Source organism: Microtus pennsylvanicus, chromosome 20, assembly GCF_037038515.1.
Source record: "Microtus pennsylvanicus isolate mMicPen1 chromosome 20, mMicPen1.hap1, whole genome shotgun sequence".
In the NCBI taxonomy this organism is placed as follows: Eukaryota; Metazoa; Chordata; class Mammalia; order Rodentia; family Cricetidae; genus Microtus; species Microtus pennsylvanicus.
Genome location: NC_134598.1, coordinates 9,128,670 through 9,155,393, shown reverse-complemented (window position 1 = coordinate 9,155,393; position 26,724 = coordinate 9,128,670). Strand labels below are relative to the sequence as shown.

General features: G+C 51.4%; 2 protein-coding genes across 11 annotated transcripts; one reads left to right on the top strand and one right to left on the bottom strand.

Moving 5' to 3' along the window:
* The first annotated feature begins 1,027 nt into the window (after positions 1 to 1,027).
* Positions 1,028 to 8,525, top strand: LOC142839054 (solute carrier family 26 member 10). Its single transcript, XM_075954921.1, has 18 exons — positions 1,028 to 1,391; positions 1,824 to 1,934; positions 2,606 to 2,763; positions 2,968 to 3,132; positions 3,344 to 3,496; positions 4,296 to 4,378; positions 4,522 to 4,669; positions 4,768 to 4,881; positions 6,224 to 6,301; positions 6,391 to 6,486; positions 6,837 to 6,943; positions 7,055 to 7,124; positions 7,193 to 7,309; positions 7,430 to 7,463; positions 7,542 to 7,624; positions 7,724 to 7,778; positions 7,871 to 7,977; positions 8,386 to 8,525. The coding sequence occupies exons 1-18, from the start codon at positions 1,028 to 1,030 to the stop codon at positions 8,422 to 8,424; spliced, it is 2,082 nt and encodes a 693-aa protein (XP_075811036.1). The 3' UTR covers positions 8,425 to 8,525.
* An 88-nt stretch (positions 8,526 to 8,613) lies between these two features.
* On the bottom strand, positions 8,614 to 17,300 carry B4galnt1 (beta-1,4-N-acetyl-galactosaminyltransferase 1). 10 transcript variants are annotated; one of them, XM_075954927.1, is made up of 12 exons: positions 17,196 to 17,300; positions 16,797 to 16,987; positions 14,832 to 15,050; positions 14,116 to 14,280; positions 13,906 to 14,012; positions 13,457 to 13,497; positions 13,149 to 13,329; positions 11,265 to 11,363; positions 10,956 to 11,146; positions 10,264 to 10,404; positions 9,833 to 10,073; positions 8,614 to 9,309 (listed from the first exon to the last, which is right to left on the bottom strand). In XM_075954927.1, exons 3-12 carry the CDS (start codon positions 15,047 to 15,049, stop codon positions 9,092 to 9,094), a joined length of 1,602 nt encoding a protein of 533 aa, XP_075811042.1. In that variant the 5' UTR covers position 15,050; positions 16,797 to 16,987; positions 17,196 to 17,300; the 3' UTR covers positions 8,614 to 9,091. The 10 variants fall into 10 exon arrangements, 8 of the variants coding, with proteins under 8 accessions (XP_075811042.1, XP_075811041.1, XP_075811045.1 ...); XR_012908671.1 differs by lacking the exons at positions 16,797 to 16,987; positions 17,196 to 17,300 and adding an exon at positions 15,540 to 15,915 and having other exon boundaries at positions 11,265 to 11,398; XM_075954926.1 differs by lacking the exon at positions 16,797 to 16,987.
* Between the last annotated feature and the right edge of the window lie 9,424 nt (positions 17,301 to 26,724).

The following is a 26,724-nucleotide window of genomic DNA, read 5'->3' as shown; positions in this document are numbered from 1 at the left end:
CCAGGCCCCTTTGGCTGACAATGAGGGGAGGGACCTATAAGGGGGGGACAGGACGCGAGGCCCAGATAAGATTTCTGGGGAACAATAGGAGGAATTGAAGAGGAGAGGCCCACCCTCTCTGTACCCCACCCTGGGCTTTGGGGTCAGGGACTGGGGGGAGTCAGACTGATGGGGGACGCTGAAATGTCTTTGAATCGGGGAGGGATGACAGAAAACAGCAGGAATTTGGGGCTCAGAACTTTTGTGTTTCTTCATGCACAGGGGTGCATGGCCCCTTTGTGCTCCTGGGACAGCCAGGCCCACCAGTGGCAGCTGCAATGGCGCAGTCAAAGCAGCTGGGGACAGCCATGCCAGCAGCAAATGCCATGCCCTTAATTTAAACATGTACTGTGGAATGCCTGCTTTGACAATAAACCTGGATGTAAGGAACGGTATCTCAGGGCTTTGCTGCACCTAAGAGACAACATAAACATTTCTTACTGGTTCATTATTTCCCCTAAACCAGGTCCAGCCACCCTAGCAGAGAGCTGGGTGGTTCCGTCTCTGTCCTTGCTCACTGAATATTGGCTTATAAAACCTGCTTTCTCGTTGTAAAACCCGTTCCTTAGGGTCAGTTTGCCATATGAGGAAAGGGATTTGGGTGTGGAATTCCAGCTGGTGATGAACATTGTATTCCAGCCGTGCGAGTGTGCAGGGGCTCAGGAAAGACCGTTGACCCAAAGGAACCAGCTAGCCTTGCTCAAAGTGCTGGAGTAGAAAGGGCCCTGCTGAAGAGGCGAGGACCACTGGAAGTGGCTGTGGGTCTCTTATCTCTCTACCGTTCCTCAAGGCAGGCCCCCAGGCTTCCAGGCAGTCAGATCCGGCTAAGGAGGCGCCTAACATAGGGACTTTTTCCACCCAAGCCTGACCCAAGGAGGTACTCCAGAAAGTACCCTCTACAGGTCCGGATTGGACCCTGCTTTGTGGAGGCGGGCTCAGGACTAGCGTGGGTGGGGTGGGGGCGCAGAAGGGTATTTAAGACCGGGAGATGCTGCAGGGGGCCAAGGACAAAATGAGTGGATCACTTGTCTCTGGGACCTGCTCAGGTCCGGAAGAGGTTTCTGACCTGAAGTCTCCGCTGAGCTCTAGGTTCAGGGAACCTCTCACCCACGCTCGGTTCCAGGAGCTTTACGGGGGCGCAGAGGAGCCGGAAGTACCAGCCGAGCCCCGCTTACCCTGGCTGTGCGGGTTGTGGAGGAGGCGAGCTGGCTGCTGTTCAGGGCCGGGGGCGTGGCGCGTGCTGCAGGCACGGCTGCCTCCGCTGCGCTGGCTGCCCCATTACCGCTGGCGAGCGTGGCTGCTAGGAGATGCAGTGGCTGGAGTGACCGTGGGCGTTGTGCACGTGCCCCAGGGTGAGAGGCCCCAACCACAGCCTATTGGGGTTCCAAGCTATGGGGAGCTGAGAATTGAGCAGTGAGGTGGTGGGTTAGTATCCCTGCCGGGTCAGAGGGGGAATTTGAGAGTAGAACTGTGGGACTCCATCATATTCCCACCCCTACCCGTCCTCATCTGTGCAATCCTGTGAGACATCTTGGACTCTGTTCCGCCTCAGAGAACTGGAGAGAGGCACAAAGCCTGCCACCCAGGACGTGGGCAAGGATCTGTGACCTTGTTAGCCTCACGACCTCCCACTGAGGGCCATTAACCTCTCAGTTCCCTCGGGTGTCCTGATTTATAGTGTCCGATGGCCAGTCCAAGAGTGTGGGAAAGGGCAGTACCTGGAGGCTATAGGCGCCCCCCCCCCACCGCCGGCTACACATACTTTTTCTTCTTCTTCCCCTTAGGCATGGCTTTTGCCCTCCTGACCTCTGTGCCCCCCGTGTTTGGACTCTACACTTCTTTCTTTCCGGTCCTTATCTACAGTTTGCTGGGCACTGGGAGACACCTGTCCACTGGTGAGCGGCCAGACATGACTTCTCTTTAAGATGAAAATAGTCAGAGGTTTGAAGCTGCAGGGGGAGAGGGGAGGGCAGGGTCTCACTGTACAGTCTTAGCTGGTCTGAGGCTCCCTAGAGACCAGGTGATCTCGAACTCAGAGATCTGCCTGCCTCTGCCTCCCTCTGGTTGGTATTAAAGGCGTGAGCCAAACATACCTTGGCAAGACTGCCACTTGAAAGCTTTGGGACGCTGTTCCCCCCGCCACCTTCCCTCACCTACTTGCCACCATCCCTCTTTGGATATCCCCATCCCATTCCCAGCCTCTGCACAAACTCTGTGACTCCCACTCCCCCCCCCATCCCAAGCTTGCTGGAGTGGATACAGAGGCGGGAGTTTACACGAATCTCCTCGTCCCTGTGAAATTTGGTTATATTTGGCCTTGAAGAAAAAGAAGTGCACAGTCCGCTGAGAGCCTGCAGAGGGGGCACTTTTGCCGAGGGGCACACTCTTTTCCTTCCTGCGTACTGGTTCCCGGCTGCTGTACCAGCCCATGACCCCAAGATCTTCACCTTCTAAGAGAGTGGATCAAACAGCAGCACCCTAGGCTCTAGAACTGCGGGACTCTGCGCTGCTGCTCTGCCCCAGGCTGCGCCGCTGCTAACCTCTGCGTCTGACCCCACGGCTGCAGGAACCTTCGCAGTCCTCAGTCTCATGACCGGCTCTGTTGTTGAGCGGCTGGTGCCCGATCCCCTCGCGGGGAACCTCAGTGAAATTGAAAGGGAGCAATTGGAAGCTCGGAGAGTTGGGGCGGCAGCGGCTGTGGCCTTCGGGAGTGGGGCGCTGATGGTAAGGGAGGACTCAATGCTGACCCTAGAGGATGGATCCACCGAAGAGAACCAGAAACAACAATTGGGCCTGAGGGTGGGGGATGAGGGAAAGAGTAGGAACACGCCTCCGGTTCAGGTCCCGCGTGGCGGATGTGCAGTGGGGAAGCTGGCTGGTCTGTTGGCGATCGCACACCACTCCCCTCCCACTCTACCTTCTCCACAGCTAGCGATGTTCGCTCTACAGCTTGGGGTCCTGTCTACCTTTTTATCCGAGCCTGTGGTCAAGGCGCTAACCAGCGGGGCCGCGCTACACGTGCTGGTGTCCCAGCTACCAAGCCTCTTGGGTTTGTCTCTCCCACGCCAGATCGGCTGCTTTTCTCTCTTCAAGGTGGGAGTGGAAAGAGTCACGGGAAAGGGACAACTTGAAAGGGGAGGCGTGGAGGGTGGAAAAATGGCATTCAGCAGGAAAAGAGTGTCAGGAACCACAGTGCTGCGAGGGCGCTGGGGAGAAGAGCTGCTCGGGTATAGCGGGTTGGTGTTAAATCCGGCAGAGCCGATTAACACTAGTACCCAGTCCTGCTCGTGGTCCCTGTCTGCAGACGCTGGCTGCGGTGCTCACCGCCCTGGCCCGGAGCAATCCTGCAGAACTGACCATCTCAGCGCTCAGTCTGGCGTTGCTAGTGCCGGTCAAGGAACTGAACGTGAGATTCCGGGACAGGCTACCCACTCCGATCCCAGGAGAAGTTGTCATGGTGAGGGCCATCCTAGGTCCCTGCCCCCTGCTGTGTCCCCACTTACCCGGCCAGCAGGATCTAGAGGCTGCCGCCCCCTTGTGGAATACACAGAAGTTACACAAGCAAGACGTTCTTTTTTTTTTTTTTTTTTTGTTTTTTCGAGACAGGGTTTCTCTGTGGCTTTGGAGCCTGTCCTGGAACTAGCTCTGTAGACCAGGCTGGTCTCGAACTCACAGAGATCCGCCTGCCTCTGCCTCCCGAGTGCTGGGATTAAAGGCGTGCGCCACCATCGCCCGGCTAAGCAAGACGTTCTGTTGACAGACTTTCCAAGAGTTTTCTAGACCAATTAATTGACCCACCAGAACTGCTAGCCTGTACTGTTCCTCTCCCCCGGTCGAGTTCGCTCCGGGCCTCTATGCACGTCTGCTTCCTTCCCATTGCACTCTCTCTGTTCTCCTTACCGGCCTCTCGCTGTGATCCGCTGTATCTCCCTTTCACTGCCCACCCATAATAATGTCATCGTTCTCCACAGGTAACTCAGATAGACTTAGAACGGCTCAAGTGGATCTTTTGTGTCCATCTCTCCCAAAGGACCTCCTCTTAGCTCCTTTGTCTCCCTATCTCTCCAGGCAAACACTACACCCCTTCCTTCGCTGTAGGCGAGATAGAGTTGTTAGGCATCCATTCCGAACATTCTGTGGCCTCACCAGCTAAGACCACTCAGACCCACACTGGGATTCTCTTTCAGGCTGAGGTTCTTCTAGACTCTGCCAAAGGCCCCGTCTTTTTCTAGGCTCTAATGTGCTGTTTTCCTTAGGTGCTTCTGGCCTCTGTGCTGTGTTTTGCCTCTTCCCTGGACACAAGATACAACGTCCAGGTAGTTGGAGTATTGCCTGGAGGGTAAGAGAGAGAAAAGACACCTCTTCCTCCCCCCACCTCTCCCACAGACACCCTCCCTTGTCCTGCCCCATTCCAGTTGCTTTTCCTACTCAGTTTCCCCGTAACAACCAACCCATCCTTAGTATGGCTCCTTCCCTCTCTAGGTTCCCCCAGCCGCTCTTCCCCGCCCTGGACGAGCTGCCCAGGATACTGGCCGACTCGCTGCCCATTGCCTTGGTTACTTTTGCCGTGTCCACCTCCCTGGCCTCCATCTATGCAGACAAGTACAGCTACACAATTGACCCCAACCAGGTGTGACTCTGGATGCCAGCCTTTTCCAGGAGCGACCCCTTAGCCGTATTCTTCCATGCCTATGCATTTCTCCTCCTGACTTCACGGCGTCCTTCTAGGAGCTCTTCGCCCATGGTGTCTCCAACCTCATTTCTTCTCTCTTCTCTTGCTTTCCCAACTCGGCCACACTGGCTACAACCAGCTTATTAGTGGATGCTGGTGGGAACACACAGGTAAGAGGGACCCCTTGGGTGAGGGGAAAAGATGGGATTTTCAGGTAGGGATGATCACAGAAGGTGGGGAAACAGGCAGACACCCCAATAGCATCTATATATTAGAGGGTGGGAGTGAGAGAAGGGGTTATAAGGAGGGGGATTAGACAATAATGAAGTTCCACGAGGACCTCTGCAGGCTGTAAGCACTGACAAACGCTATGGCTCCTCAGATTAATTAACATAAACATGCCTCAAGGTAGGGGCACGCATTTGATCCCAGCACTCGGGAGGCAGAGGCAGGCGGATCTCTGTGAGTTCGAGGCCAGCCTGGTTGGTCCAGAGCTGTTACACAGAGAAACCCTGTCTCAAAAAACCCAATATATGGGGTGAGTTCAATTCTCAGCAACCACATGATGGCTCACAACCATCTGTAATGAGATCTGGTGCCCTCTTCTGGCCCGTGGCATACAATGCAGAGAGAACACTGTAGACATAAGTAAATGCAGCTTTAAAAAAACCTATGTATATGTGTGTACATATATGTGTGTGTTGTATTACATACCCAGAATTCTAGAAACTAGGAAGGCTGACTGAATCAGGAGGACCTGGGGTTCAAGACTTTCAAAATGAAACTACTATGCTGGGTGGGGAGATGGCTCAGTGGATAAAGTGCTCGCCACAGAAGCATGAGGGCAGGAGTTCAAATCCCCAGCTCCATGGGCATGGCGACCCGTCCTGAAGACAGCCAGGGGGTGGGGTGCCCTGGGCATCAATGAGCTCTGGGTTCAACTGAGAGACCCTGCCTCAGTGTGGCAGAGGAGTTACAGAGGAAGACACCAGTGTCGCTGTCTACAAGAACCGGGACACAGGTGTGTTGTCCTTACACACACACACACACACACACACACACACACACACACACACACCTATAAATGTAGGATATAAAACTCTGACATTTTCAATAAGGACCCCTAAAAAAGAAAGAGATATTGCACCACGTGATTCTGGCCCTAGTTTTTTTGTTTTCTGTGATTACTTGTTGGTTCCTAAGCAGATGACTAGCCTGCTTGTCATCAGCACCAAGAGGACCTTTTAAGATGGAGATGCACTTCAATAGTGTGAGGCCAATCTGCACACATCTGGGAGCGATCGGCAAATGACAGGCATTTAGCTGGGGGGAGGGGCTCAGTGTGACTGGCAGAACATCAAGAGGGTGGTTTGCAGGACCTGTGTGTGGGAGGAAGTTTGGAAGGAGGGAGACTTCTGAGGGACGCGAGACAGGCTGGGCAGGGAGACCGGCTCCCACACATGTGGGGATGGAGGTTTCCTTTCCTCCCTTGTCGGCTTTCTTTCCCTGCAGCTGGCCGGCCTCTTCTCCTGTGTAGTTGTCCTGGCAGTGCTGTTGTGGCTGGGGCCCTTCTTCTACTATCTGCCCAAGGTAGGGAGGAAAAGAGACACCGTGTGCTTGAGTGGAGCTGGCTGAGCTCCAGAGCCTTTGGACAAAGGCCTCTTCTTCTCTGTCTCAAGGCTGTCCTGGCTTGCATCAATATCTCCAGCATGCGCCAGATGTTCTTCCAGATGCAGGAGCTACCACAGCTGTGGCACATCAGCCGCGTAGACTTTGTGAGACATGGCATTACCCCGGCATTCCCGGCTTCTGCCCGGGACCAAAGCTGATTAGCCCATACACCCGCCAACACACAGACCTCATGCATATGTTAGAGAAAAGGAAAAGGACCCGAGTGTTTGGGGCACTTTTTTGATGGTTCTGAAGATTAGACCCAGAACCTCATGAATATTAGCAGAGCTCCCTACCACTGTACTGCGCCCCCAGTCCAGACCTCCTGACTCACGCAGGGTCTGACATTATTTGGTGTGTAAGCCCTTCTTAAGTAAGCCCCTCCCTCTGCCATGCCTCCGTTCTCCTGAGTCATCCTTCCTCATGTTTGTCCACCCATACCCATATCCTTCAGGCTGTGTGGATGGTCACATGGGTGGCAGTAGTGACCCTGAATGTGGACCTGGGCCTGGCTGTGGGCGTGGTCGTCTCTATGATGACAGTAGTCTGCCGCACTCAGAGGTGAGTGTAGAGATGGGTAGAGTTGAAATGAGGGGAGGAAGCTAGGTACTCTGGGGGTGACTACCGCCAAGCCAGGCGAGGCTGGGACTCTGACGCTAGCTTCTTCCCTAGGGTGCAGTGCCTGGCACTTGGATTGGCTGAGGGGACCGAGCTCTACAGGCCACTGAGAGAGAGCCATAAGGTGGGTAGGTAGCAGCCAAAGAAGGCAGGACTGATTCACAGGACGCTCCTGACTCTCTTACCCTTCAGCTCCTCCAGGTTCCTGGTCTCTGCATCCTGAGCTATCCAACACCACTCTACTTCGCAACCCGCGGGCAGTTCCGCCACATCTTGGAGTGGCGTCTGGGGCTTGGAGAAAGAGGCAAGGTAAGGACTTCGGTCAAGGGGGAGTGTGGACCCTCTAGGGTTGGGAGCCTAGTATGTCTTGAGATTGCAAGATGGTGCCTGTGACTTGGAGGTGGTGACGTTGATTTTCTCTGTTTATAGCAGTCTCCAAAGCTGGGTAGTCTACCTGACAAAGGTGAGATGGGATGAGAAGAGGGAGCTTTGGCCGTGAGCCACACAGGTGTCTGGATGTTCCTGCCTTCTTCCATCCTAGGTGTTGAGCCCATTAGAGTGGTGGTCCTGGACTTCAGCGGCATCAGCTTTGCGGATGCTGCAGGGGCCAGGGAAGTGGTACAGGTGAGGGAGCAGGGAAGCTAAGGAAAAGCTCCCTTGATTTGGGGTTTAACCACGCATGCCCTTGATTTGGGGTTTAACCCCTCTGTCTGGTTCCTGCAGCTCACCAGGCGATGCCAGGATGCTGGGATCTGTCTCCTCTTGGCTCAGTGCAATGGTGTGTGACGTGAAGGATGGGGGGGGAGGACTGTGACTGGACACTTGTGGAAGGGACTGGGGGCCTGAGCACCTGACACCTTTCCCACACAGCCTTGGTGCTGGAGACCTTGACCCGGGCAGGACTCCTGGAGAGAATGACCCCGGAACAACTCTTTGTGAGTGTTCAGGATGCGGCCGCACATGCGCTGGAGAGACTGGTGAGGCAGCAGCCAGGAGGTGCTGGGCTGGGGAGGGAGGACCGGCTGAATGATGACAGCCTGGGAGGAGGGATGCGGAGAAGGGATGGAGGAAGCTCAAGAGGGAAGCAGGGAGAATCTGACTAGCATTGAAAGGGGGGGCATACCCTTAATCCCCCAGCACACCGAGGCAGGAGCATATCTATGAGTTTGAGGCTAGCCTGCTCTACACAGGGAGTTCTAGAACAGCCAGGGATACATAGAAAGACTTTGTCTTGAAAAACAAACAAGCAAGTTAGGGAGTGTGGGCACCCTTCACCAATGGTGAAGACTAAGGTCTCCAAAGGGCTGAGATGCTCCCAGCGCACCAAGTCTCAGAGATGGACGGCTATAACAAATATTTCTCAACTGTCTCTTTTCTTCCCCCAGAAGCCCACTGGCCCAAAGATTTGTACAGTGTGGGTCTAACCAAGGTCACTTGGAGTATGAGAGAGGTCCCAACAGTCTGTGTGTGAGGAAGGCCACGGCCCCTGAGCCCCCACCCCAATACAACCAATAAAATGAAGCCGAGAGTGTCTGCAGCCCATCAAGTGTCTGCCTGTGCAACTCTCCAGTTCCCCTCCCACCCCCCACCCCCCACCCAAAGTACTGCAGACACAAGGAAAATGGCGTTTACCATGTGTTCTCCAGCTCCACACAACGGTCACAGTGCTCCCTGTGGGGTATGTTGAAGCTGGGACACACGGTGCTGGATCCAGAGCTGGGGTGGGGATGCGTGTCCCTGGGGTTGCACATTGGGAGTTTCCCTGCCCCCTCAGGAGGCGAGAGTTGTTTCCACTTGAGGGTCTCAGAGTCCTTCTGGGCTCTTTGGCACTTGGAAAGTGAATCCCCCCATTTCCTGCCCCATTGGAATGGGGTTGGGGGAGGACTTGGCACTGGCTGTGGGAAAGGTTATGGCTCCATCAGGCCTCTGGTCACTCACAGAAAGGAAGGGTTGTCACCAGGACAAGCCCCTGTTAGGGATCAGGTTGATGGACAGGGGTGTCAGGGGTCAGGAGTTGGAGGGGTTGTTGGGAATTCCTGGCAGGGACCAGGAGGCAGGCCCAGCCTGACAGTGGGAACGCCCAATCAGCTGTCACTCAGCAATCATGCACTGTAGCCTGTGCTTGAAGAAGAGCAGACGATGTTTGGCCACCTGACTCTGGTCCAGCGATCCCGGGTAACGGTAGCGGGCATAAGTGTCTGCCTGTGTATCCTTTGACACCCACGGCAGTTTCACCTTCGAGGCGTGATCCACGACAATATCAGAGCAGGAGCCAACACGAAGGGAACCAAGTCCGTCCAGGAAGAATTCTGGGGTGAGGGTGGGGAGAGCATACGGTTAAGTCTTCTAAGTCTCCGGAGGGTGTAAAAAGCCAGCTCCTAGGGAGAACCGAATTCAATGGCTCAGAGGGTGGCTGGGCGAAAACTTGGTTGCTAAGGACGCTTTAGCGGCTTTCGGTCTCTTTAACTCATGTATAAAGTGGGGTTCATTTTAATAAATACTGGATTCACTCCTCTGAGTAGGTCTGGACCTAGGGAAGCAGCCAGCGACAAGGGTGACCTTGGCAGTGGAAAGGAAGTTCAAGGCCCATCAGCTGCTGTGTTGTCTAAGGTGTACAAGGGATGTCAGGCAGAGGAGGAAGTTTCGAGGTTTTTTTTTTAAGCTCAGGTGCAGACCCCGTTAACACAGCCCCCCCCCCCCCCCGCCCAAACTGTTCTAGCATTCACCGGGAGCGGGGAGGGGAGTGGGTGCTGCGGAGTGGCAGCTTGGCGCGCCCGGTCCAGAGCTGCACAGGGTCCTTCCCAGGCCTCGCCAGGAGGGGGCGCCACTCACCTAGATGTGCCACCCGGTTGAAGCGCGGGTCAAAGCCCACCTCGCGCACTTTGTCTGTGCGCGCCAGGAAGAAGTTGACCACGCCGTCGGTGACCACGCAGTTTGGGAAGCCAAGGAGCTCGTGGTGGAAACCACGTTTATGCCGAAGGCAGTCCCCAAGGCCTGGGGGGCCCGGCTCCACAGTCAGCAGCTGCCGGTACGTGGTAGAGAAACCCGAGATCTCCCGCACGGCGCCCCCAACCTGCCGGGGGTGAGAGGATGCTCCAGTGAGAGCCAGGTCCCCTAGAGTAAGGTGCTTCCTATCAGCGCCCCCGCCCCGCCCCGCCCTCGCCCTGTAGGCGTCAGCACCACAGGACCCAGGATTGTCCCCCAGACTGGCTTCACCCGAGGACGCACCGCGCTCCCACCCCATGTTCGGCGCCCCTCCCTACCAGGTCCAGGGGCGTTCTCTCCAGCACGTTCACAAGCTTCTCCAGCCGCGTGCGCGCTGTGAAGACAAAGTCGTCGTCCACCCACAGCACGTATTTGGTGGTTACTTGGGATACCGCCAGGTTCCGACCTGCGAACCAGCCCTAGGAGAGTTGTATTATGCTTGGGGAGTCTGTAGCAGGGAAACTCTTCCGTCTTTCTTCCTCTCCCCTGACCCTCGAAACAGCCCGTGCCCTTCTCTAGACTTTTGAGTGCTTACGCATGACTGGAGGAAATTGTTTTTTTTTTAACAAAACAAAACAACAACTGTTGTTAAATATTAAAATTCTGGAGAATGCTGGGAACTGTAGTTCGGCAAAGGAATAACAACAACAACAACAACAACAAAAACTAGCCCGCAGGTTCCCACCACTCTTTTTAAAGATCTTGAATCTTTTGGGGGAGGATCTTGAAATACATTTAATTTCATGCGTGCATCTACCAACTTATTCTATTATTATAGGTAATAGCACCATTTCAAGAATGCAGAACGAATGAGCTAGCCAAAATTCCAGATCCGGGATCTCTTCCAATAGGCACACACTTGTGTCTGAGGCAGGTGGTCCTCAATCACTACCCTGCAAGCCGCAGACTGAGGGCACGCCCCCTTCCCAGAGTCCTCTGGTGCCCGGGTTCAGCTTTGCAGACAGCGCACCTTGCCGAAGGGCATGAAATAGTGCTCCACGTGGGGGTCGCTAATGCGCTCCGGTTTGTCGCTGTCGTCAGCAATGATTATGGTGACGGTGGGGTAAAAGCGTCGGATGCTGGCAATGAGTGTCCGTAGACGCTCATAACGAAGAAAGGTCTTGGTGGCGATGGTAACCAGAGCACTGATGTTGTACTGGGCTGAAAGCAAGATGCTGGGTTGGGTGCAGAAAGGGAGGGGGGAATGGGAGAGAGAAACGGGAAAGCAGCCCCTCCCAGGGCTAACCCTTCTTTACTTCCCTAATCCCGCGAGCCTCACCTCCCTCGCGTACAAATGAAGGTGGGTACAGCCGGGGTTGGGGAGGATATCTTATGCGGATGGTGAAGGCAGCTTCATGTCCCTTGGTGGAGAACCGGACTGGGAAGAAAGGACGTGGAATTGGGCCCTTAAGGCTAGAAGAACATTCTCTTTTCAGCAAACCAATATTTAAATCCCTATTCTGTGTTCTGCCTTTCCAGACCTTGGTAGGCACGAACATACAGTTCTGACTTCTGTGGAACCTGTGTTTTGTTGTTCTGTGGTGATGGGAATTGAATTTAGAGCCTAACACATGCTCCAAAGCACTCTGCCACCAAGTTCATATCCCCAGCTCTATTTTTCTTCCACGGGATGACCTCTGTCTCTTGAGTAAGATTACAGGTGTTATCACCTACAGTGTCTCCTAATGAGACATCCTAGAGTTCTGCACCATGCTGGGGACTGACCCCACAGTCTTGTGCATGCCAGACAAGCACACTACCCAATGAGACTGAGCTACACATCTGGCCGGAAGTGGACAGTTTAGGAGATGAAACAAAGGCAATGGAACTTCTCTTCTCTTCTTTCTTTCCTTCCTTCCTTCCTTCCTTCCTTCCTTCCTTCCTTCCTTCCTTCCTCCTGTTTTTTCTTTTTCCTTTTTTTCCCCGTTTGGCTTCTTGAAAGGGCTGGGTCCTGCTTATGAAGCCCGGACTAGCTCGGTACTTGCTGCACAGCCCAGGCTGCCTTCAACACTGAGGCAATTCTCCTACCTGCCTCAGATCCCAGAGGGCTGGCATTATAGGTGAGCATTACCATGTCTAGCAAAAGCTAACTGTTTAAAAGTTAATCTTTACTAAAATTTTCTACACGCAATATATTGTGGGGGCGGGGGGCAGGTGGGTGTGTGAAGCCTAGGCTATCCTTGAACTCTCTACCCTCCTACCGTAGCTTCCCAAGCAGTAAGACTACGGGCATGGACCACTATACTTCACTCTGTGCTACACAGCTTTAAATTCTTTCTGTCAATTGGTGTGGTGGCACACACCTGTAATCCTGGAACTTGGGAGGTAGAAGCTCCAGGACCGGGAGTCAAAGTCGGCTGAATAATGAGTTTGAGGCCAGTCATAGCTATGTGAAATGAGATGGCTTCAAAAACAAAACAAAATAATTGAAAGTGTGTTCTAAATTGAGGAAGCCATTTAATCAATGTGATAATGCCATTACATAAATTTCTAGTACAGGAAATGAGAGGCACCGAAAGTAAAATGCCTGTATTGTGCAAGGGCAAGACTTCGAGGATGTAACCATTCTGGTTTAGGTTAAGTAAACAAGAAAGTCTAATGCGGCGGTACTGGCGTTAAGTAGAAATCGAGGTCAGGAAAACTGCCTTAAGGAAAGTGGAGTCATTTGAGCAAACGTCCAGAAGGAGCCAATGGGGGTAAAAATCTCGGGGAAGAACTTCTAGGCAGAGAGGATGGCAAAAGGCCCCAAGGTAGGAGGAAACGCAGTAAACCAAACTTTGGAGAAAAGTAGGAAGAGAAAAGGAGGCTGGCAAGGTAAGTGTTGGGCTAGAAACCTATGTGGGCAGTGCACCTCTCTGAAAGGTGCGGGAGGGGATGCCCCAGTCCTCCGGCTCCAGGAAGAGGTCACTTCCTGGAGGCTCAGGGCTGGATTGGCGAACCGAAGCGGGAACACGCCCAAGGCTCTGGTTTCCCACTGGCCTGTTTTGGCCCCAGATAAACAAAGGCTCCTTCTCTCATCCCTGGCACCACTGGCCCACTTGCTACATTCTCGACCATTGTAGCCACTGGCCCAAGGCCCTCCCACACCCTCTATCATTGGCTTTCTTCAGATTGGGTTCCTTCTGTTCTTTCAGCCCGCCCCTGCCTCACCCAGGCCTCGTACCTGTGTCTGCTGTATTGGCCTGGTGGCTTCGACTGCTGTAAGTGACCAGTTGCAGCTGCCGGTTGAGTCTATCCAGGCCTGGGCTGGCAAGGGTGAGATTCGGCTGTCCCTCTCCAGTGAGAGTCACGCCTTCCACGTCCCCTGCCACATCCCAGGTGCCTAGGGAAGCAATCAGGTTCACCTGGCAGAGCGGGAGAGAGAGCCGGGTTAGACCCCCACTTCACCTATTGCTCTTTCGATCCCCGCATCTCTCTGGGTGGATCTGTCCCCCTCCGTGCCCACCTGGCCTCTTTGCTGTTTCCTCTCACCTGATACACCTCCTGGGCAGCAGCTTCCTGCAGACTTAGCCCTGGGGGGAGGATGAGGAGTCAAGATCACACAGACAGGCCTGCGTTCTTTCTCATTTTTTCTCCTCTTCCCACCATGCACTGCTTCATGCCATCTCTCCTGCCGAGGCCTAGTACAAAATACCCTAGAGGGACTGTTTTTTTTTTTTTAACTCCTTCCCATCCAAGAGACATTTCTTCCATGGCTGGTCTTGCCTATCCCACAAGCCCTTATTCAGCTATCAAAGAGGAGATTCCTCTCAACAAACTTCTCAGGTTTCCTGAAATTCCCGGCAACCCTAGAGTCCCTTCTGTCCACACCTCCTGCCTAAGCTCCCTTCTCAGGGATCTTCACCTTTCACCCCCTGCCTCCCTCACTCTCCTTCATCCAGACTTCTAACCTGGCTCACCCCCGGACCTTCCTTCCTTACCTGGCACCAGGATGCTCCTGAGAGGCTGAACCTCCACGCCCTGCAGGGGATACTGTAAGGGGGAGTTGGCTGGGGCTATGAGTAGCTGGTCAGTCAGGGACTGGCTTCTGCGGTGGAGAGGGAGGGACAAAAGACAAAGAGAGATCTCTTCCCAAGGGGTCACTAACGACCACCGCTGCCCCCACCCTGGGGAAGGCTTCTCACTGGTACCTTGCAAGGAAGGCCTGGTATTCCAGCTCCCTGGCGACAGAAACAGTCTGCAGCTCCTCAGCGGTAAAGGCTTTAGCGAGGTCAATGACTCGAGCCTGTCTCTGGAACGGGAAGGCAAAGCTCCCTCCCCTGGGTTCACAACTGCAGTTATACGGAGTCAGCAGCCTGAAGCGAGGAGAAAGGGTCTTCAGAGTTCCACCGCCCAGCTCCACTGACCTCACAAAACCCATAGCAGCCCCACACTTGGGTCCCTCAACTCTTCCCATCTGGTATCTTTCCCCCTTAAGCACTGCTCTTCAAATAGCCCCCAAGAGGGGACCACAGACCAGCCAGCTCATCCCGTGTATCCGGGCTTTGTAGAGGTGTGGAGTAGGGCCAGTTCCTGGAATGTCTACCTAGCCGCCACTCAGGAACCCTTCCGTAATCTCAAGTCTAAATCAAGAAGCCGGCTGTCGCTGGGTGCTCCGCTGCCTGCACTCCTCCTCCCACACCCCAATGGCGGTGACAAGGTTCAGGAGAGATTTGCCGTCTTGCCCCCCTCCCCCCTAGTTTAAGCCTCAGTCACCCTCTCCACCTCCCGCTTACTGCACCCACCAGTCAGAGCAAAGCAGCAGGACCCTGGGCCCAGCACTGGAGGAAACAAAAGCTCCAGGCACCCCCCCCCCCAACCCCGGCATGCTGTGCTCTGTCGCCACCTCGCCCGGGTCAGCACTCACCCCACTATGTGCTCCTTGAACCTGACCGGGATGTGCGCGTAGCGGGGCTCAGGGGCAAGGTCTAGCAGATCGAGCTTCGGGGGACCTTGTGGGGGCGACCACAACGCCAGAGGGTTCGGAAGCCTGGGCGCGTCTCTGGTGCTGGCGTACAGGAGCCCCAGCGAGGCGCAGGCGAGCAGCAGAACTAGCGCATAGAGAGCCCGGCGGCTTAGCCGCATCCTAAGGTGGGGGAAGATGAGTGGTGACCAGCGGCAGGGGGAAGGTGAGGGCTGGGACTCTTGATTTCTCTGCCTTGGAAGGCTACGCAGGTTTCCGAGGCCACCCATCTCCGGTCCGCACGGAGCACATCCCTTCCTTCATGCCCCACGCTGGGGTATCCTGGCCTCCTCTCTTCCCGCTTTTCTGTCACATCTGAGTTTCCGCATAGACCCGAGGCCCCGGCATCGGGACCCGCCACACCTTGGGCACATGGCCCTCGGGGGGGCCCACCCCCCGCCCCCCACCCCATCGCCACCCCCACGAGCATCAAACGGGCTGGGGTCCTGCGGAGGGACGGGTCTACACCTGGCCTGTCAGGGGAAGCACGGCATCGCGCTCGCGCCCGCGGGTACCCGGCCGCGGTGACCCTCGGGTGGCCTCGGTGCGCCACGGGGACGCCGCCGCTCCTGCCCACAGCTTGCCCGCTGACGGACGTGCCAGCGCACTGACCTGGCTAACGCTCTAAGGCTGCGGCCAGATCGCGGTCCGGGCGGCGCCCGGCTCTCCGCCCCGGCCGGGGGGTCCTCATGAGGCCGGGGAAGGCCTGATGCGGGAGCTGGGCGGGAGCCTGACAGTGTGGGGGATCCGACTCCTCCCGCCTGCGGACTCCGGGGCTTTGTAGACCGCGGCGTGGGGGCGGTTCGGGACGTTTCCTGCCTGGGAGAACTGGATCGTAGATCCGCCGCGCCCCAGCCCCAGCAACAAAGCCGGGGAGCCCTGGCACCGAGTCGTCCTCGCAGGCAGCGGAGGGCTCAGGCACCCGCCCGGCTCGCACACCGCAGCGCCGCTCCCGGGGCGGATGCGGCAGAGGCTCCGGCTCTGCGCGGGGAAGGCGAGCGCCGCGGCGCCTTCTGGCGGGCGCAGAGGAGATTGCTCCGGCGAGGAGCCCTCTCAGGAAGGTCCCTTTCTCTGCCCCGCATCCCTTCGCCCCCAAGCCGTTAACGGTCCCCGCCATTTCCCTCCTCGCTCAGTGTGTAGACTTGGGGAGATGACTGGGTGCCTTAGGCAGTGGGCGGACAGTGTGTGGTCTAACCTCAAGGCAAGGAAAACTTGAGTAGGAAGGATGGGATTAAGGAGAATTAAGGAAACCAGCCAGCCAAGGAGATAGACACTGCCTAAATTAACAAAGACGGTCACCTCCCTCCTCCCTTCTCCCGAACACCCAGCAATCAACTGAGGTGAGAACCGTTACAGAAAGGCCTACTTCCCCTAACTGCTTCTCGTACAGACGTGAGAAAATGGTGAAGCGGCACTTGCTATGTTCTTTCAAACATAGGCCATAGGTGGCTTGACTCACGACACTGACCAGAATTAAAGTCCTATGCTTCTCAGAAGGATCCAAATTTAACAGAAAAACAGGTAGAACACCATGGGAAGTGAGTATGGAGGAGAGGATTGGGACCACGGGACGAACTGTGTGCGTCTGCTGGGGAAAAAAGGGGAATCCCATCCTGAAACCAAAATTTTCAGACCAAATACTAAAAATAAAACTACGAAACCTTTAAAATATATCAAGCACTTTTTTGTTAACAGTTGGAAGACCAACAGCAAGCGGTAAATACTTGAGAGTCGGCAGGGGTGAGAACCAAAATTAGGTTTGAATAAGAGATCCATAAAACAAAAATGCCCCTAACCTGTAAGCCCCTTGCTTGACAGATAACTTCCCAAGATGCTGGAGGCTGTTGTTCGTGTAAGATAACAAGTTACCTGTTTTCACTTCCCTAAAGAAGCTTGGTTCACACTCAATTGCACTGGAAGTGCTTGAGCTACACTTAGGTGGGCGGTACATAGGCAGGAAGTACATCAGGAGGTAAGCTTGCCCCTCATTAGTCAAAGATGGGAAATTTGGAGCCTTGTGCCTTGGCCATCTGACCAATGTAGGCCATTTTCTGGGAGCCCTGGAATGGACCAAGGCCGGGTCCATCATCCTGGTCAGTATTTAATTAAATCTTGCTTTAAATTTGGTTTGAAAATTGTGGTAGCGGTCTTATTCTCAACCAGTGGGATTAGCATTTTCTGGAGCCCCCCCCCCCACCCAAATTCTAAAGCCAGACCTTCGCTCCAGAACTCCCAGCCTGTGGGGAGGGCACTCGGGAGACAAAATACCTTCAGGCTTTTCGAGATTCCAAGGCTGCCTTCAGTTTTCTGGGATATCAGTGAACCGTGTGCTGAGAAAAGCAAGTGTCTACGCCGGAGGCCTCCTGAGATCTGCTGAATATGGCACTGGAAATATTTAATGGAAAAAGATTGCTATGGCGGACGAGACCACAGCTTCTAGCAGTGACCCCAGGGTCCCCAAAGACAGGATGGCACATGATGACTTCACCTGGACTGGGTGATGCTAACCACTGAGAAAAGCTGTCCCATGCCCCACCTGCCGCCAAGGCCCTGCCCAGACTGTGGGCACTGTTTTATTGACTGTTGGACACTCTGCTTGGTCAGTCCCCCTAAGTTCCTCACCGGAAAGTCTCTCAGAACTTGGCCATTTTCTGGGAGCCCTGGAATGGACCTAGCCTGATCCATCATCCTGGCCAGTATTTAATTAAAGCTAGCTTTAAATGTGGTTCAAAAATTGTGGTGGTGGGCTTATTCTTACCAGTGGGACTAACACAGATTTGGTGGCACATGCCCACAATCCTAACACTGTGGAGGCAGAGGCTGGAGGACTGGGGTTTTTTTTTTTTTTTTTGGTCTGGGTTACTTTAGTGAGATTTCTCTCAGTGGGGGCTGGGGAAATGACGCAGTGGTTAAGAGCCTTTTTTCCCCATCTGGAGGACACAAGTTTGATTCCCAGCACTCATGTTGGGTGGCTCACAATTTTCTGTGAGCTCCAACACCAGGGGATTGGGTGCCCTGTTCTAGTGGTCTCAGGCACACAGACACATGTGGCATACGCTCACGGAGATACATGCTCGCAGAGATACACACTCACAGAGATACAAAGGCTGAGGATTAAGTTCAGCAATAGGATACTTGTTCTGAGATTTTTCATATATTGCTCTCCCTACATGTGAAAATCTCATATAAAACACACACACACACACACATTCTTCATAATATACATGCACAAGTGTCAAAACAATTTGTTAGGATGTGGTGGTTTGGACAAGGAATGCCTTCCATCAGCTCAGGTATTGAACTCTTGGTCTCCAGTTGATGACCCTGTTTGGGGAGGTGGTGCAGCCTCGCAGGAGGACGCTCTCATTGGGCGAGGGCTTTTGAGAGTTCCTAGTCTCGCCACACCTGCAGCTCACGCTCTCTGCTTCATTCTTGTCAGCTGAGGTGTGATCCCTCATTTTCCCGCTCCTGTTGCCGTGCCTCCCACCACAATGGACTTATATTTCCCAGAAACCACAAGCACAAATACAGCCAGTAAAGGTGCTTGCTACTCAGGTTTGATCACACGCGTTAGATCTCCTTGTCAACACACACACGCTCATGATAAAAATAAACTTCTTGATCGGAGTGACAATTTCTAATCTTCCATGATCACTAGTGACCAAAATCTTTTCTTTAAAACTTACCTTGTACTCAGTAAGTATTATATATTTATATTTAGTAATTAAATATATATTGGAAAACACTTTAGCAATATCAAATGACACGCTTCCTTGCTTTTTGGCAGGATCATACACAACCTAATATAGTCTTACGTTTACTGTAACAAAAATTAGGATTCAACTAATAAAAGATGCCCTGGGATGATGTGAGCTTCTTGGGAGGCTGAAGCAAGAGGATCAGAAGTTTGAGGTTAGCTTGGGCTGCACAATGTGTCTAAGGCACACAACTGTCCATAATGCCAGTTCTAGGGGTGCTGACACCTCTTCTGGTCTCCACGGGCACCAGGCAAACAAATGGTGAGCAAACATACACACAGGCAAAACATTCCTACACAAAGTCAAGTAAAACAAAACCTCTCAGGCTAGTGAGACGGCATGGTAAATAAAGATACTTCCATCCAAGCCTGAGTTCCATCCAGGGACCTCGGAAGGGCAGACATTCTCAGCTTGTCCTCTGACCTCCACACTGGTGTGTGGCACCCTCACCGGTGTGCACACATGAAAGCACTCACTAGTGTAGAAACAATTAAGTTCCCTTTAGAAAGCTTGTTTATGAGAATTTATCACCTACAGAAGGAAGTCTAATAGTTATAAAAAAAAAGTGCCAGTCTTCATAATCTCGTGTCCAGCCTGTGTTTACATTTCTTAGTTCAAATAATCCCTCATCTCTGTGACTAAATCTTCAACTCCAGAGACTATTGCTCAATTCAGTTCTTTAGAAAGGAAGGGTGTGCATATCACTGACTTTACCAGTACAATCAGCAACATTTTTTTGTCGAGACAGGGTTTCTCTGTAGCTTTGGAGCCTGTCCTGGAACTCTCTCTGTAGACCAGGCTGTCCTCAAACTCACAGAGATCCGCCTGCCTCTGCCTCCCGAGTGCTGGGGTTAAAGGCGTGCATCAGCACTGCCAAGTGCAGCAATATTCTTAAATATCATAGAACCCTAAAAGTAAAATCATTCCAGGAATAATGAACACTACAGATCTTCCTCTTGCTTTATCTTACTTGATAAAAACTTTGTATCTTCTCTAATATAAATCACCTTGGTTTTTTGTTTTGTTTTTGTTTGTTTGCTTGCTTGCCTGCTTTTTTTGAGACAGAGTTTCTCTGTGTAATAGTCCTAGCTGTCCTGGAACTAGCTCTTGTAGACCAGGCTGACCTTGAATTCAGAGTTCTGCCTGCCTCTGCCTCCCAAGTGCTGGGATTAAAGACGTGTGTCACCACTGCCCGACAATCTCCTCATTTTTTTTAAAAAATAATTCTGCCAGGGTTGGTGGTTCACGAGGTCAGCCTGATCTACAGAATGAGTTACAGGACAGTCAGGAATACACACGGAGGAAAAAAAGTATTCATTTTATTTGATGTGTGTAAATGATTTGTCTACATGTGTGGCTGTGCACCATATGCAGCTTGGTATCTGAGGACAGATAAGGGCACTGGATTTCCTGGGACTGGAGTTGTAGACAGTTATGAATGGCAATGAGGGTACTGGGAATCGAACTTGGGTCCTCTAGGAGACCAGCCAGTGATCCTAACCATTGGGCCATCTTTCCAGCACTCTCAAGAGTATTTTAAACTTCTAGTTGGCCAGGCAGTTTCTAAACTCTCAGACTCAAGTGATCTTCCTGCCTTACCCTCTTGAGTAGCTAGGAATACAAACGCTATACTCAGCTAAGAGCATGTTTACAGTAAAATTTAAAATGTATATTTTATTGTCTTTGCTATTGTTAAGTATGTTTTATGGCTCAGGGGGTTCACCATTGAGAGATGTGTCCAACTGTCAGTGGTTAAGAGCACTGGCTGCTCTTTCAGAGGTCCTGAGTTCAATTCCCAGCACCCACATGGTGGGTCACAACCATCTGTAATGAGGTCTGGCGCCCTCTTCTGGCCTGCAGGGATACATGCAGACAGAACACTGAATACATAATAGATAAATAAATCAGAAAAACTGTTATGTGTGTGACATGGTGAGTATCTGCGTGTCAACTATAACATTTTATATTGTATTGATAACTAGGTGATTGTTATATCATACTATAAATTACACAAAGTTATAGAGAAACCGATAAGACAAATGTGAAAGCTGGCGAAAGCTAGTGAAGCTAGATAGAAGCAGGGGATTACAAAACAGAGAAATTGAGCAAAGGTTGGCCAACGGGATTCAGGAAGACGTTGCTGTCACCAACCGGACTTGAGCTTGTTACGGCGCTGAGAGAAAAATGCCACAGAACAGAGGTGCTGCCAGGCAGGCCCTTCTGTTCATAGCTTCTGGCCAGATATCTGCATGACATAAAGTTGGTCATTTCTATTTTCAAGTCATAACTTTCCTTCCAAACGTCAGCCTCTTCCTCACCGAGCAACCAGCCCAAGGAACTTGTTCCTTTTAGATAGTAAATCTGCTCTGGATTCTTCTTCCAATTACTAAGTTTGAAATTATTTCTCAGTCACTCCTCTCTGGGTGTGGAGATGCACTCCAGAGGTGAGGCAGGGGGATGACTGCAGAGGAGGTCACCTAGGGGGTGGGCAGGTGTGGGTCAGCTGCACATTAGCCAACAACTAGAACACACCCAGGCAGCAAGGCTTGCCTTTTTCCAGAGAGCAGCAGAACTCAGCCGAGAAACACAGCAGGCAGATATTCTGAAGACAGTGCCCAGCCTCTAGAAATAAATGCTCAACTCTTGCTTGCAGCAAAATGGAGGCAACAAATGCAGACTCTGCTGCTGTTTCTTCTTTTTCAGCTTTTCTTTTTTTAGGGTGAGCACACAAAACAACTAGTTTGTGTCATTTTCTTTCTCTCCTCCCCCTCCTTTTTTTTTAAAAATATTTATTGATTTATTATGTATACAATATTCTGTCTGTATGTCTGAAGGCCAGAAGACGGCACCAGACCTCATTACAGATGGTTGTGAGCCACCATGTGGTTGCTGGGAATTGAACTCAGGACCTTTGGAAGAGCAGGCAATGCTCTTAACCTCTGAACCATCTCTCCAGCCCATCCCCCTCCTTTTTTTAAAACGGTTTCTCTGGGTAGCCCTGGCTGTCCTGGAACTCTCTGTAGACCAGGCTGACCTAAGACTCAGGGATTTGCCAGCCTCTGGCTCCAAGTGCTGGGATTAAAGATGTGCGCCACCATGCATTGCGGCATTTTCATACATTTCTGTCCTTATACTTTGTCCTCGTTCATTCTGTCCCCTCTGACTGTCCTTCCGTTCCCCTCTCCCACAGATAATCCCCCCTTTTCTAATTCTCCATCCTATTTCTTATAGAAATTTTACTAATTTTTATGATGATAAACTAATTATTAGCCAGGGAAGACAATCTGACATGAATCTTCTACCATCTGTATAATTTTTTTTTTTTTTTTTTTTTTTTTGGTTTTTCGAGACAGGGTTTCTCTGTGGCTTTGGAGCCTGTCCTGGAACTAGCTCTGTAGACCAGGCTGGTCTCGAACTCACAGAGATCCGCCTGCCTCTGCCTCCCGAGTGCTGGGATTAAAGGCGTGCGCCACCATCGCCCGGCTTCATCTGTATAATTTTGAAATAAAAGATTGGTGCGCCTGCTTGGCAAAGTGGGGGTCTCAGTTGTTCAGATGCTGATTTAGGCCATTTGCTTGAGTGGATTTTGCACAAGCAATTAAAGCCTTTTCAGCTGATTCTCTATTCAGCCCCATGCTAGGCACGTGTTCTGCTGAGTGCTGAGGTACCTGGTGCAGGACAAGACACTGTGGAGGCCCATCCAGCCTCTGTTCTTGCTGAGTCTTTTTAGGTTTGTCCGGAGAATTTGCTCTCCTTGATAGGAAGCCCCAAGGAAAAATTAAGCAACTCTATTCTAGGAACCTGAGATCAAGATCCTCCTGCTAACTCAGCTTCTGGTGAACTGCTGGCTGCGCAGAACCTCCCTCTGTAACCGCTGAGATACCAGGATGGGGTTTTGTCTTCAAAAACCTCTTCTTTTAAATGCTCGGTGCTACACATGGATCCAGAACACCGAGTGTAGTCCCAGTTGGCTGGAACAGAGACTGTTGACTGTCCACAAACTGTCTGAGTGGCCATCTCTGGCGGGCTCCCATACTCTCTAGTGACCCTGCCTCCCTTAGGGTGTTTCACTAAAGGCTATGCTTCCTGCCTTAGACTTCTGGAGTAACTACAGGCCTTGCTCTAACCCGCAGCAGCCAGAGTCCATGACTTGACCTTAATCTTCACTGTACTGCAGTAAAGCAACTTGTTAAAAGAATTACGCTCTACTGGTGGGTGTGGGCCAGTGGGGAGGGGAGCTCTGAGCTGCAGGGTCAGTACATCCTGCTTTGTTTTTTCTAGGGTGAGAGGTCAAACACGGTTTCCCACTACCACATCTTATGCTATTGAGCTTTCTGCCCCTGGGGGAACGGCAGAAGCCAGCAAATCATAAATCCAATGGTTGAACCTTGTTCTGGGAACAAGTAAGTAAGAATCATCTTTTAGATTAAGAATTCACCAAAGTGATTCACATCCTAGTCAGCTTTCCAAGTCCTCTTTGTCAGCATGCCCCTGCCACCTGGAGTGTGTGGCTATGCGCAGTTGGGCTAATACACATCCCTTTGCCTCAGTTACTTCATGGACAATTCTACAAGGGTAGCCTGAGGTTTCTGGGGTTTTCTGTTTATCAAAGGAGAGAGACCCCGAGTGCTGGTGAGGTCTACCTGCCAGCAGCCCCCCATTCCTCAGAAGGATGGAAACCTATTTAATCTTGTCTCGATTTAATTTTGGTATGTCTCATGTGTCTAGAAATTTATTTCATCTAAGTTTTCAGGTTATTAGAATATGTTTTTTAAAGTACTAAAAATTCTTTGTTTTATTAGAATCTGTAGTAATCTCTCTTTTATTCCTTTTTTTTTGTGTGTGTGTGTGTGTGGTTTTTTTGAGACAGGGTTTCTCTGTAGCTTTGGGGCCTATCCTGAAACTAGCTCTTATAGACCAAGCTGGCCTCAAACTCACAGAGATCCGCCTGCCTCTGCCTCCTGAGTACTGGGATTAAAAGCATGTGCCACCACTGCCAGGCTCTAATTTTATTTTTTATAATTTATTTCATTTTATTTTATGCACATTGGAACTGAGTTATAGACAGGTATAAGCTGCCATGTGGGTGCTGGGAATTGAACCTGAGTCCCCTGGAATGGTAGACGGTGCTCTTAACCACTGAGCCATCTCTCCAGCCCCTCTAAATTTTATTAATATAAGTCTTCCCTCTGTTCTGGGGTTAATTTGGCTAGGGAATTGTTAACTTTGTTTAATTTCCCAAGTAACCAACTCTGCAGGATTAATTCCATGTGATTGTTCTTTGTTTGAGACAGGGTCTCAGGGGATCCAGGCTTTTGTTGTCTGTTGTTCCTGTCGTTGTTGTTTGTGACAGAGTCTTACTATGCAGCTCCATCTAACCTAAAACCAGCTCGGTAGAGCAGACCGGCTGTGAACCCACAGAGGTCCACCGGGGTTAGGTGCCCGGCTCATGCCTTGTTCTGAAGACTGAAGCCCGGGCTCCATGAGTGCCAGGCCAGCATCCTCCCACCGTTCTACATCAGTCAATCAGTCCCCATGTCTTTATGGGTGAGTTTAAGAGATTTCACATTTACGGTCATCACTGAGAGAGTCTACTAATGTCTGTAGTTTTGCAGGAGATTGTTGGTGTTCTATGTTGAACACTTTGGTTCCTGGCTAGCTCTCCTTTGTCCCTCTATCCTCTCAGGAGATTTTTCTTTCCTGATGTGGCAAGACAAGGATCTTTCCTCCTCCCGTGTGTGTCATCTTCCTTTGTGTATCTCCTGCATGACTGATTCATGAGTTGCCTTAGTTTGTTCTTGTCTTGAAATGTCTGCTTCTCCATCAAATTTCAAAGGTAGCTTGGCTGGATGTAGCGATCTTCGTTGGTGGCTATTTTTACTTTCAGGATATATAGCTCACTGCCCATTTCCTGGCAGTTACTGTTGCTGCTGAGAGATTAGAAGTAGTTCTTGCTGTGAGATGTCCACCAGAGAAGACTTTCTTGGACCTGGGTTTAAGCCATTAGAAAAGTCTTTATTATCCAGCTGGTGACTACACTGGGCATGTGGGATCCCTCAGTAGCCCCGAGACTTTCTCGCCATGAGCTTTAAGTACAAAAACTATATCCTGCATTGACATATTTCAGTTAGCAAAAACAGTTGACCAGAAGTGGAAAAAGAAGCCAAAAAGCAAGGTCAGTACATTTAGAGACGTTTCCAGAACTATGAACTTTGATGTATTAAGTCTCTGTTTTCATCTTGTCAGGTGGTGCTGTCTACGTGCTGGGTTTCATGGCATGAATGGTACTTCCATCATGGAGTCAGTTGTGCTAAGGTCTGTGACTCTACCAAGGTCTGGGGCTCAGCTACGGGCCCCGCTGGTTCTGTGGACATGGCTCAAATCACGTACTCATCTAGGGACAAAGGGTTATATTGTCTTTTTAGCATTCACAGTTTAACAGAATATATTCTCTATTTTCCGAAGATAAGTAGGCAGTTGAGAAAATCAGGGTCCTATAGAGAGAGCTAGGATCAAAAGGATGAATGGTCCAGCCATGGTCCGGCACAAGCAGTGTGGTTAACCAAGGGGAGCTAGGAGAGCTGACACTAGTTGTCAGATTTTTCAAATTATTTTTTGAAGGTTATTTTTGACTATGGCTAAATTGTTTTTCCAATTATCCCTGACTGATTGGCATAGAAGCAAGAGCTTCTTAGTGTCATACAGAAACCTCCTTGTCTCATAAAGAAGTGGTCCGGCTAGCCCTGTGCGATTCTAGAGAATCATCACAGCTAAAAAATCTAAGTGGGGCCAGGCGGTGATGGCGCACTCAATTAATCCCAGCAATTTTATCCCAGACTTTAATCCCAGCACTCAGGAGACAGAGGCAGGTGGATCTCTGTGAGTTCAAGGCCAGCCTGGTGTACAAGAGCAAGTTACAGGACAGGCTCCAAAACTACAGAGAAACCCTGTTCGAAAACAAAACAAAAACAAAAAAAGAATCTAACTGGGCTTCCAGATGGGAAGCAGGATTTTCTAGATGGCTCTGGTCTATGTCTACTTGAGCACTGGGTCCAACCGCAGTGGAGCCCACGATTATATCTGCCCCAACCAACAGGGGAAGGAGAGCAGGGACAGCTCATTGTTCACAGGGAAGTCTGGAACTAGGTTTAGGTGGGCCCTGGTCTCTTTTTTATTATAGATGAACACCTGTGGTATAACGTGGATGAGGACACAAAGGGATGGCTTCTCTTCCAGTGTAAACGATTCAGAAAACACACACTTGGTTAAGTCACTAGTGCAAAAAAAAGTCTCAGGTAAGTCTCTGAGGCCTGGAAATACATTTGAGCAACACTCCTAGAATTAGCCTGCTGTGTACAGCTATAGGAACCTGCATAGGGGGACCTGTTTAGAGGGTATTTTGGTGACATTAAACAGGCATCCTTTCCCTGGAGGTCCCCCAAGGTGAGCTTAGGCTGGGCCCATTTACAGCTGTTAGGGTTGGAAGTTCAGCTTATTGTTTGACTGAAACTTTCCAGTTCTGACAAAATATGCGGACTTGGGGTCCAGGCGTAGTCAGTAGTTCTGACCTATGTCGGTAGAGAACAGTTAAAGAATGGATATACACCCCTCTAGCATCCTGAACCCTGAGGGGCTGGCTTCCGCTGCCTCCTGGACCTTTATCTTTGAGGTTACCAAAGGAATTCCTGGGGAAATTGGAGTTTTGGGGGTTGCCTTCTTAGAGCGCTCACTCATATTACAGGGGTACCAAGGGGTCAGTTTGGGCCATGGGCTGGATCTCTTTAAGTGCACGTTTGTTTTGGGTGGGGAAATTGCTGCCTGGACCTGGACAATTTTGGGGTGGATCTGGACTACTTAAGTATAATTTGACTCCCCAGGTTCTACCAATTCTCCAGAGATGATTTTGGCTTCCTACCAGGCCCTAACCTGTATGGTCATGGGATTTCATTGCTGCGACCACACAGGTACTATGAAGGCATTGGTGTGCCCTCCAGGAGGACTCTGTTGGTAACCACACTGAATGCAATGGTTTTTGCCTA

Excerpts from the sequence above, each read along its gene's own strand:
- B4galnt1 (XM_075954923.1), bottom strand. The coding sequence starts at position 15,157 with ATGGGTGGCCTCGGAAACCTGCGTAGCCTTCCAAGGCAGAGAAATCAA. Across the intron at positions 14,013-14,115 it reads TACCAGGCCTTCCTTGCAAG|AAGCCAGTCCCTGACTGACC; the intron begins GTACCAGTGAGA and ends TCTCCACCGCAG. Across the intron at positions 13,498-13,905 it reads CAGGAGCATCCTGGTGCCAG|GGCTAAGTCTGCAGGAAGCT; the intron begins GTAAGGAAGGAA and ends TCCTCCCCCCAG.
- LOC142839054 (XM_075954921.1), top strand. The coding sequence starts at position 1,028 with ATGCTGCAGGGGGCCAAGGACAAAATGAGTGGATCACTTGTCTCTGGG. Across the intron at positions 4,670-4,767 it reads ACACAATTGACCCCAACCAG|GAGCTCTTCGCCCATGGTGT; the intron begins GTGTGACTCTGG and ends GCGTCCTTCTAG. Across the intron at positions 6,302-6,390 it reads TCTTCTACTATCTGCCCAAG|GCTGTCCTGGCTTGCATCAA; the intron begins GTAGGGAGGAAA and ends CTCTGTCTCAAG.